Source organism: Opisthorchis viverrini (genome assembly GCF_000715545.1).
Source record: "Opisthorchis viverrini unplaced genomic scaffold opera_v5_190, whole genome shotgun sequence".
Classification (NCBI taxonomy): domain Eukaryota; kingdom Metazoa; phylum Platyhelminthes; class Trematoda; order Opisthorchiida; family Opisthorchiidae; genus Opisthorchis; species Opisthorchis viverrini.
In genome coordinates this window covers 330,639-342,130 of record NW_008751846.1, presented here as the reverse complement: position 1 = coordinate 342,130, position 11,492 = coordinate 330,639, and the positions used below count along the sequence as shown (strand labels likewise).

Here is an 11,492-nt window from a genome sequence, read left to right as displayed (position 1 = left end):
TTGGCAGTATATGCCGGAATTCCCTTCTGCTGCTCGCCCCCTGCTGTGCTCGCCTGGCATCATCCATGAGGGAATCTCCAGATAATAGGAAACATAGCTTACCCCTCGACCTAACGTAGCTTCGAGTCTGTGTATAACGGTATGCTTGATGCTCTCGGCATTTTCTGAAACAGGCTGTACGCACAAGTATGGACTGCAGGTGACAAGAACTTTCAGGTGGACAGAGTGCGGGCCGATTAGGTGATCTTGTTGGGATGTACATGAGACTCAGGGAGGTCGGAGGATGCCTACGGAAGGCGCACGCTGATCTCAGATTTTTACAGCACCAGTTTCCAATTTGACGGAAATCGCCTAATGAATTCTCACCCACCATCAAACTAGCCTCGAATTCACATTGACCGGATTGTCGTATGTAACCAATGACGACAGTGGATCCCTGCTACCCACTCCTGGGATGCCTCTGCGAATTATGAACGTACACTTTGTTTGTTACCGCCCTTCACTGAACCTTTCAGTTGCACTCAGAATGGTCACACTTTGCTTAGTCAGAGAGAAACTATTGAACCAGGTAACCAAACAGACCTACAGAAGCGGCTCTCCCAACTTCTGTCCGGCAAAATCTCGGATATCAACCATTAGTGGAGCGAATTATCCGAAGTTGTACGTGATTCTGGGCCTTTCATCAGTCGCGAACCTCAGCTGGCGACTTGCCACTGTCGGATCTTTGATAAGAACATCATTTTACAGGAGGATCGGTGACAGAATTCTGGTTGCAACCTAACTCAATGTATGATCGGACATCAAGTAAAACTGGGTGCCCGCGAAGAGGGGGAAGAGTGGCGGATCTGGAGGGCTGAGGAAATAGAAGAAAAAAGAATTACTAGAGATACAAGCGGTCCGTTTTACTTGATTTGTTTCGTGAATCTTCGGAAGCCTCTTGTAGGCGAAGACGTCAGGGAGCAAAATGTCCCTCGGATATCCAAAATTGAAGTTTGAAAAGCCGGGCAGTATAGTACGAAGATTTAACGCGAAATATCACACTAAGGCTTCCTTCCTACTACAGTCGGATTTCGGGACGGCCAGAGGTTCAACTTGGGTGTGACTTGACCAGTAGATTGAGCTGCTTGCTCGTCCGGTACCAAGCTCAGCCCTGATTGGTCCAAAATGTGGGCCCAACTGTCACGCAGGTTCCAGGTGCCGACCGACTGTGGCATCCAGGCGTCCGGGTCTCGAGAATGTAGTCGTAACATACGGTTTAAATACGAGAAATACGCATCGAACGTACAATGTGTTGTGGCGTTCAATAAGCATTGGTCCCTGTTCTGAAAATACAGTTTGTGAAATCAGACCGAGCGAAGTCGCAATTGCGTTGCAAAATTTAGCCACCTCTAGCCGCCGATAGCCACCGTTAGCCACCGGTGGCACTGTGTTTACTGGGAAGCGTTGTCAAACATCGACAATACTGTGGGTACGATGCTGCTTCAAATCCAGGATGTCGACGTCTCATAGAGATATGGATATTGACGGTCGGGCTAAATTCAGTCCCAGGAGTCTCTGCATCTCCACACACAAGCACCATTGTGTCCATGGTCTAGATGACCTACCCCCTCTCTGTGCAACGACGTTGGACAATCCTTCGGATGACGACTGTCTAAATTACTTGTGAAAATATTTAGGTCCTCATGCTCACACGATTCCGGGCGTGCGAGAGTGTATGATGAGCTCTCCAAAATCTTCCGTACGAAGAGTGACCGGAAAAATGACCACGCTCACTATTAATGGGAGGCGTGGAAATTTTCCGGTCACTTTTCGTGTTGGCAGGAATTCCTATTCAACTTCTTCGTCGATGAAATAATGGATCAAACAGAGAGATCTTAAAATCTGTGGTGTTCGAATAGGTCCTGGTGAGCTTCGTCGTTGTTGAGTACACAGACTAAATCGTCCTCATCTTCGAAGATGGAGGCGAAGCACAGGCCCTATTGATAACGTGCCTTGCGTCTTCATAGTACAATGTCTTACTTCATGACACGCTGTCTCTGAACAGGTCCCTTACAGTTCAAGGAGAATTAATGGAGTTTTTGGAGAATTTTACATCGGTAGTTGTATTGGCTCCGACAGCAGTGTCTGCTGGCGTCAGTGCACGGACCTCAAAGGGTCAAATCCCGTTTGCTAATTCGCGTCACTTGTGGTGTCAAGGATTACGCGTACAAGGTTACAATAATGGCTGTATTGTTGTATAGTTGCGAAACATGGTCTCTGCAGATATCATATGAGGTGTCTTCAGGGTTTCGACTGCACGTCAACGGATTCGCAACAGGGATATTAGGAAAAATAAAAAAAACATTCGGTTGTAGCACTCTTTCAGTGCCTAACTGTCATGCCACCAGAATGGAGCACGAAAACTGGGATACTGTCATGTTGCCCAAGCCTAGACGGGAAATCGAGAGGCGGTGGTCAGGTTCGAACTACGGACCTTCCGGTCAGTAAATTTGCACTCTAACCACCGAGTCACCTCGGTTGTTTGGTTGTGCAACAGGTACTTCACTAGCGGAGAACATCCAGCGTCGGCAGTCATAGTGACTAGGTCACATGTTAGTGCCACGGTGATAGTACCCGTTTTCAAAAACGGGGCGCGCAGTGAGTGTGGTAACCACAGGAAGATCAGCTTGACCCCGGTTGTAACGAGACTGTTGGCGTCAATTGTGCTCGTGAGATACTGACTCGAGAGCAGCAAGCGGGATTCCGATCTGGTAGGGGTTGTATTGACCAAATCTTCACACTGCGTCAGGTGCTGGAACAACGCCATACGTATAAGCGACCCACAATTCTAGTATTCCTGGATTTCCGAGGCGCATTCGACTCGGTTGACCGGTCTGTTCTTCTTGAGACGCTTGCTCACCAAGGAATGCCCCGGAAGTTTGTAAACATAATACGTTCTTTGTATTCTCAGACTTCCGGACGTGTGAGAGTGTACGGAGAGCTCTCCAAAAGCTTCCGCACACAAAGCGGTGTCCGTCAGGGATGCCCACTCTCTCCATTCCTTTTTAACTTTGTGATCGATGAAATAATGAGACGAACGCTGGAGGGTCTCCAAAACCCTGGTGTTCAAATAGCCAGTGAAGAAAACCTTGTCGATCTGGAATATGCAGACGACATCGTTCTCATGTTCGAAGAGGAGGAGAAGGCGCAAGTATTCTTGGATGAACTGACCAAAGTCATCCCGTCCTTTGGTATGCATTTTGCACCCACAAAGTGTAAGGTCATGCTTGTGGACGTGCAGTCACTGAACACGCCCCTTACAATCCAGGGAGAGGTACTGGAAGTTGTGGAGCGTTTTACGTATCTTGGAAGTTGTATTAGTTCTGACTGTAGTGTGACAGATGAAGTGAATGCATGACTCTTCAAGGCTCGGGCCGCGTTTGCTAATTTGGGACACCTATGGCGTCAGAATGGTTTATCCGTGAATCTGAAGGGAAGTGTGTATCAAGCTACAGTACGGGCTGTTTTGTTGTGTGGCTGTGAGACTTGGCCTATTCTGGCAGCGGAACTGAGACGTCTTAAGCTGTCCGACAATCGTTGTCTCAGAACCATAGCTCGTGTGGGTTGGTGTCGGCGAATCCCTAACGAGGCAGTTAGAAAGCGCGTTTTCGGTTGTGCGACGGGTACTTTCAATGAAGAATGTGTCCAGCACCAGAAGCTGCGTTTGTTGGGACATGTGTTACGTATGCCGAACCATCGTTTGCCGAAGAGAGTACTGTTTTCCATGCCCAATTCGGAGTGGCGTAAACAGAGAGGTGGCCAACCCTTGGCTTGGCAGATTTCGGGACCGGTTCGTATGTGGGAACCACATCGTCAAGCGGTCATAGATGTTTCGGAAATTCGTACTGCAAAGGAATACCCTGTGTTCGGTGAACATCGAAGGAGACAATTTCCGTTGTGCGTTTGTGTCGTATCCAATCCAGGGCGATCACCAGATTACTCCTCAGCAGCGCTTAGTCTACCTACCTGGGCGTCCATGTCACCAACTACCACACAGATGTCTGGTCTTCTAGCTCGCTGTAAATGAGCACCTAGATCGTCAAAGTAGCCGTTTATCAGATTCAGAGCTACCGGCTGTTGGGGCGTAAGCAGATACTAAACAGGTTGCGACTGGCCTCACTTTCTGGAGATTCCTTCGTAGACTTTGCCGAATATGAACGGCGCTCCCGTCAAGTAGAGACCCTACCGCTCGGTCACTCAATACAATACCCACATCGGCATATCCAGCCGCAGCAATTTCTGCATCAGAACCTGGAAGAGCGTATGGGACAGTCAATTCAATTTCAGTGCTTTTATCCTGCATCCTTGTTTCTGACAGACGTCATGCATCAATGCAGAGGGAATCCGGCGTATGAGTAAGACCTGCTTGTTCTCCTGCTTGCTTCGGTATGCGAACACTGAAGGCAGGTATGTAGTTCGGCTTTTGGGGTTTGAAAACAAACTTCAGTATTTAGGGCTTTACTGAAGTCGGACACATATAAGCCGCAGCTGAGCACAGGAGACAGAGCGGTCAGTCCTAGTGTTAGGACTAGTGAGATGAAAAGGGGAGGACTTGAAAGCGAGTGGTGGGGGGCGTCATCAGTAGCATGTTTTCTCTTACCCGCTTTGCTGTATGCAAAAAGTAATGCGACCCGCCTGGTGAAACCACGCGACGCCCGATGTGGCATGATGTCATTTTTAGTCGTGAGTACCATGGTTATGCTTGGGATGGGTTATTGCCAGGGTGCGCACACCTAGACAAGCGGACGATTAGGGCACTCACCCAAAGCATTTGGCTCATAAGGCTGTGGTGTTTGACGGGAAGTGCGATTGGATTACCATTTATATAGAACAAGTCGCCGCACATGTTCTTACCCTCAACCCAGAGGACCAGGAGCCTGTATTGGTCAGACCTACAACCACTGACCAACCTGCTATAAGAGACTTTGTGGGTCTCGCATGGACACTATGCAATATAGCTCAATGGGTCACGGAGGCACACAAACCGTCAAACCACGGCAAGGTCCAGTCTCTTTCAACCGGCCACCAAAAATGAAGAACGGAGGAAAGCTTACATGGGTTTTAGTAGGGCTTTCCAATTGTATGGGGATACATGAGCTAGTGCAAAGTAGCATGTACAAACTGGGGTTAAGCAAATCGTTCAGCTGTAACACCCTTCCGGTGCCTAGATGCCATGCTACTCGGGGTTAAGCAAACCCAGTCAGGGATGTGGAATGCCTCCGAATACCGCTTAGGGTACTCTGTGAGTCGCTGTGGGGAGCGAATATGCGCTCCAGAGCGAGTTGCTTGGGGTACCAGTTTGGTGGCAGACACAGGAGGGATGTTTGAGGTCGTCGAACAGACATGGGTCAGCAAGGTTGATGGGGTCATCAAACCTGACGGGATAGATGGGCTCTTCTGAGGGAGATGGGAATAGCCGAGGCTGGAGGGCTCAGAGAAGTGGTTTCGGATTTATTGCCCTTCAAAACAGCAACTTGCTTGTCGGTACGGCGTTGTATCGTCATTGGCTCTTGGTACGCAGGCTGCAAAGGGGCCAGAACATCGTCACAACGTACTTGAAAATGGATGCATTTGGCTAAATTTTGTGGAGCGTATCAAGACGGATCTTTTCGAGGGCGATGCAGTGCTTGCACTTGTGACAATATCCGGTGGTAATATGAGTTTTAGCCATCCGGTTCCAGCTTTCCGGATTAGACATACCCGCCTAGAAGTTGTGCCGTATACGAGCCCTGCTGGTGTGTGTTGGGAGTTCTTTTACGGTATCCCTTATACGTAAGTTAACTATAGGTAGCGCCTTCTTCCATGACGGATGATGACAGACCTATACAGCCAGGCTCCTTGCTATGGGTGCAAGCATTTCACTGTCTGTTAGTGACCAGATGACAGGTCATCGTTCGGACCCTATAAATACGGAACATCGCAGCAAGTTTAGGTTTCACTTTGAACCTAGGTGATTGATGCAAGATATGCGGCTGAGATACTATCTGAGTATACGCACCCGAAGTCCTTTGTTAAGTCGAGAAGACTGTCGTTGTATTCGGTATGGTTCTGTAATAACAACAAATAAACAACGGTTATTGATTGAATAGAAGTGTCAATGGCTAATACATAGCAATGATTCAATACGAACGTACATTCAAGATTGTACCACAGGTCTTTGAGCAGATCCGACGCAAATGTCAAGGAAAATACAGGTGAAGTTTATACTCCAAGCAGTGTCTGAAATGTGAAATGAGAGTCATGAAGTGTCGGTAGGTGTGAAGGGATCAACAAACGTTCACCGAACGTTACACTCCCCCCCCGGAATCGACAACTGAGTTGGATCGCTGCTTGGTGGAGTGTCAAGGATCTCAATGTTTCCTTCGAGCCTGCATAAGTGGCGCACGTCCCTGCGAACACGACCAGCGGCTGTTCGGATAATCGCCTCACGCACTATGCCGTCCGATCCTTCGACGATATTCTCAATGATGGCTTTCGACCACTGACCTCTGGGGGCGCCTTTGTTGACAGGCAGAACCAAGTCTCCTAACTGAACATTTGGATGAACTCGTGTCCAACGTTGGATCAATTGCAGTGTAGGGAGATAAAGCTTCAGCCATTTATTCCAAAATATCGCTAAATTTTGGGCCTGGCGCCATCTTCGGTTAAATTTCCGACATGGTATTTCCTCCGGAACGGAAACCGATTCGTTGCTGCGAAGTACTAACAATTTATTAGGACTTAATACGTGTTGATCATCGGGGTCATCGAACTGCTTCACCAATGTACGGCCGTTCAATATTCGTTCTATTTCCACTATCGTTGTACACAAAACTTCATCCGTCAGCGGCTGTTCCTCCAGAATAATCATTATTGCACGCTTAATTGAGCGGACTATTCGCTCCCAAACTCCACCTTGGTGGCTGGCTTTCGGGGGGATGAAAATCCAATCACATTCGCGAACGAGGAGTTCATTCCGAATCTTCTCCTGGCTCCACGCACGCATAAGCCCTTTTATTTCAGATTCGGCTCCTATGAAATTACTCCCATTATCGCTGTAAAGGCGTTGAGGACAACCTCTGCGAGCCACAAATCGATTAAATGCACACAGGAAGGAATCGGTATCCATGGAATGAGCCACTTCGATGTGTACTGCACGCGAACTGAAGCAAGTAAACAGACAGCCGAAGCGTTTCTCTACCGTACGTCCACGCTTAACATACATCGGACCGAAATAGTCTACACCGCATATTGTGAATGGATCTTGGTAACACAGGGTTCGATCAGCCGGTAGTGGAGCCATAACTTGTTGACAGGGTTGCCCGAACCAACGACGGCATTTGAAACAGTCCTTTAGTAGCGATTTGACCGTTTTTGCAGCCTTCAGGATCCAGTACTTTTGCCTTAAATTTGAAACGACGAAGTTGAGTCCCGCGTGACCATTCAAAGTGTGACAGTGTTCAATTATCAAATGAGTGACGAAATGCTTCGAAGGGAGGATTACAGGATACTTAGTCTCAAATGGAAGCGTAGCGTCTTGTAATCGACCGCCAACCCGGAGAATACCGTCGAACAAAAAGGGGTTCAATTTACGCAATGAACTTGAGCGGCAAACTACCTTGCCCTTTTTCGGTCCATGAGTTGTCACGGTATCGGCAACGGAACATGTGTTCTGTAGCGATGAAATTTCTTTGCCAAATGTTTGTGATTGTATCAGTCGGATTACTTCCTTTGTGGCTACACGCAGGTCGTTCACCGTCAATGACGGGTTTTGTTGCTCGTTTTTCTTCACTAGATATGTTTTATATTTTAACAACCACGCCACTAGGCGGAGTAACTTAGTCCAAGGTTTGACGTGTTCAAACCGTGAAATCAGATTTACTTCTTTTGGCTCATCAGGTGTATTGACAAGCGACGTAAATACAGTACACTCCGTCGTTGCGGCACTAGATGGAGTCTGCGGCCATAAGCTGTGATCGAGTGTCAGAAATGAAGGCCCATCTAACCAGCGCTTGAGCTTTGACGCATCGGAAGCGAACACGCCACGAGACGCAAGGTCAGCAGGATTGTATTTTGTCGGAACATATCGCCATTCTTCGACACTAGATAAGTCCAGTATAACGGCCAAACGATTGGCAACGAAGGTAGGAAATCTCTTTGATTGGTTTCGGACGCTATATAAGACGATTAATGAGTCCGTCCATAAGGTTGTCGAAGAGATGACAACTCCACTGTCGACTTGTATCTGTTTCGCCAACTTCGCTGCAACCACCGCAGCGACTAACTCTAAACGAGGCATCGTAGTCGTTTTAATGAGAGCTACGCGAGCTTTTGCCAAAACAAGTCTGCAGCATGTTTCTCCACTTTGCTTGGTCAACAGAAAGTAAGCGACTGCACCATAGCCCGAATCAGATGCGTCGCTAAAGACATGCAAATCAAATTGTGATACTGTAAAACCCTGGTCCCTTTATGCACCTAGGTATGACGACATTTTGAATCAGCTGAATCGAACGTGACCATTTCAACCATAAATCCAGCTCGACGCCCTCTATGATTTGATCCCATTCAAACTTCAATTTGCACAACCGCTGGAGTAAGAGTTTAGCAGTTAAAATGACAGGAGACAAATAACCCAGAGGGTCAAAAAAGGAGGAAACGTAAGACAATATATTCCTTCTGGTGGCGAGTGAAGTCATTGTTTGAACGTGAAATCTATAAGAGTCTTCCTTTAGGTTCCAGTTCAAACCAAGAGTACGATGAAGTGATGGTTCGTTTAATGAAAGCTGGACACAGTCCACCGCGCAGTCAGATTCTGGTAATAATTTCAATACCCGTAAATCGTTGCTCACCCATTTCGAAAGATTGAATCCGCCGTCTGCCAGCATCGATTTCAACTGACCCGCGTAAGTACGAGCTTCATCAATGGTTCGGGCGCTGAATAAGCAATCATCTACATAGAAACATTGTTTGGCTTCTTTCACAACGTCCACATCGTAAGATTTTCCTTTGTCTAGAATCGCACGATTCAACGCGAATGCTGCGTAACTTGGGGAGGATTTGGCACCAAGCAGATGAACACACATTTTATACTCTAGCGGAGGCCCTTCGAGTTTTTCCTTATCCCACCACAAGAAACGCAAAGGATTACGATCTTCCTCTGCAACCCGAACCTGGTGGAACATAGCTTGTATATCGGCCATCACTGCGATCCTTTCGCGCCGAAACCTAAGAAGGACGCCGATGAGCGAATTATTTAAATCGGGACCTGACATCAAACTTTCATTCAGAGAAAACCCTCTAAAGGCTGCAGCACAGTCAAAGACTATACGAAGTTTTCCTGGTTTCATTGGATGGAAAACGGGGTGGTGTGGGAGATACCATTTGAAACCCAAAGATGATTCTTGCGCCCGTTCCGCGTGAGACTGTTTCAAATATTCGCTCATGACTTCACAGTAGCGTTCACGCAACTCGTCGCACTGCAAAAGTCGTCTACGCAGCTGGCTTAGTCGACGGAAGACGACTGACTTGTTATCAGGTAACGAGTAAGGGTCGGTCAACCATGGTAATGCTATTTCATAATGGTCGTCTTTGAATATCGCGGTGTTTTGCATTATAGTGAGAGCCCATCGCTCTAAAACGGACATTTCCTTGTCTTTTGGAGGTCCAGGGGCCAGCATATCTTGCTAGTAAAAACGCTCTAGGTTTTTCTCAAAATCACATCGGGTGATTTACAAAGGAATGTTGTGTACCACATTTATACAATGGACCCATCAATGTCCAACCAAGTGGCGTTTTGATAGCGAATGTTCGTCTGGAGTGCCTTTCCGGTGTTCCTCTATCCAATGAGCCTTAGGTACATCGGATCCGAGTAAAACACCGATCTTGGTGTCGTTGTATTTATCGAATGGGACATCCTTTAAATGTGTTTATCTTTCTAGCTGGTAGTGGTTCGGAACAATTCGGTTAATTTTAGGAAGGTTCTTCACTACCCATGCCATGCTCGTTCAGATTCATTCTACATCAAACCTCACTTCTGTTGACTGAAGAGTTTTATCGTCAGTCAAAGTTTTCAAGGTGAGTTTGGTTTGGTAACCACGCAAATTTAGTCTTGTCGTAAGGGCTTGAGAGGTAAATGAGGAATCTAAGCTACCGTCGAGAAAGGCGCATGTACTGATGGTTCGAGCTCCATTTCTGACGATAACTGGAACGATCGCAAGAGCTACTCCGCGCGAGGAAACACGCGGAAACGCTTGATTGGACTGACGTAGAGAAGTGTGCCGTGATGATACGCTTGGTTCTTCATCATTCTGAACAACATCTAAATGTAACAAATGGTGGTGAGGACCGTTGCATCCATTTAGAGAGCAAACTGTTCACGACCTGCAGATTTTCGCGACATGATTTGGGCGTAGGCACAAATTGCACAGTTTACGGCGCATTACGATTTCGCGACGCTTTTCTGATGACTCTGCAATAAATTGCGCACATTGATCAGGATAATGGGCTTCGCCACAGACACCACAGCGAGGATCGATACCGGTACGAGAAGCTAACGTTTGAGTAGAATGAATATTTCTACCGTGTATTTGACCGGATAGTGGTGGCCTTTTTCTCGCTCGTTCCTCGGACGCTAGACTGAGAGCAGGTTCGCCGTAATCCGAACACAGGCTATCAACGCGTGCTTCAATAAAGGCAGTAAGGTCAGTAACTTCTGGCTCACGATCTTCTCGTCTGATGTTAGCGACAGCTTTGGCCCATTTGAAACGAAGTCGAGAAGGTAATCTTCGTACAATGGTCTGAATCGTATGTTGGGAATTAAGATCGGACGAATAATCCATTTCTCTTAATGTTACCTCACACACGGTCAGCTGTTGTGCCAAATCGGATAGGGTGGACGAATCACCATCTTTTATAGTGGGCCCAGTGATCAAATCGTCGATAAACGCTCGGGCCACCATGTAGTTCTGGCCGAATCGCTTTCTTAAAATTTCCTTCGCGAGCCCGTAACCTTCGTTGGGTCGTAGGACCGTACAATGCTCAATCCTTCTTTTTGCTTCGCCGTCACAATATTGTATTAAATAACCCAGGCGAGCCTCATCGTCTCGGGTACGGTCTTCAATAGTACTACTGAACGCTTTCATGAAGGCCCAATAGTCCTTCGGGTTCCCATTAAAGCGTTGCAATTCGCGCTTCGGTAATTCCAGTCGCCTTTCCAGGGCAAAGGCTATGGACTTCGAATCAGCTGGATCTGATTGAAGTTGAGTGTGCGAATCGCATTCGTCCTGATTGTTCCTTTTGGCTTTCGCTTCAGAAAGTTTCTGCAGTTCAAGTTGAATTTCCAACTCTCTGATGCGCAGACGTGCGAGCTCCAGCTCCATATGGCGATTATCCGATGAATGCACTGCGTCACGCTCTGTAGGAGAAGCGTTACGTGACAATACTGGAGGACGTAATCCATCGTCAGATTGCGACAT

At 47.4% G+C, this 11,492-nt stretch overlaps 1 protein-coding gene across 1 annotated transcript; it reads right to left on the bottom strand.

Annotated features, from left to right (window-relative positions):
- Nucleotides 1-10,391: 10,391 nt before the first annotated feature.
- Nucleotides 10,392-11,492, bottom strand: T265_07851 (hypothetical protein; the record flags this gene model as incomplete). Its single annotated transcript, XM_009173491.1, has 1 exon — nucleotides 10,392-11,492. The coding sequence occupies one exon, from the start codon at nucleotides 11,490-11,492 to the stop codon at nucleotides 10,392-10,394; it is 1,101 nt and encodes a 366-aa protein (XP_009171755.1).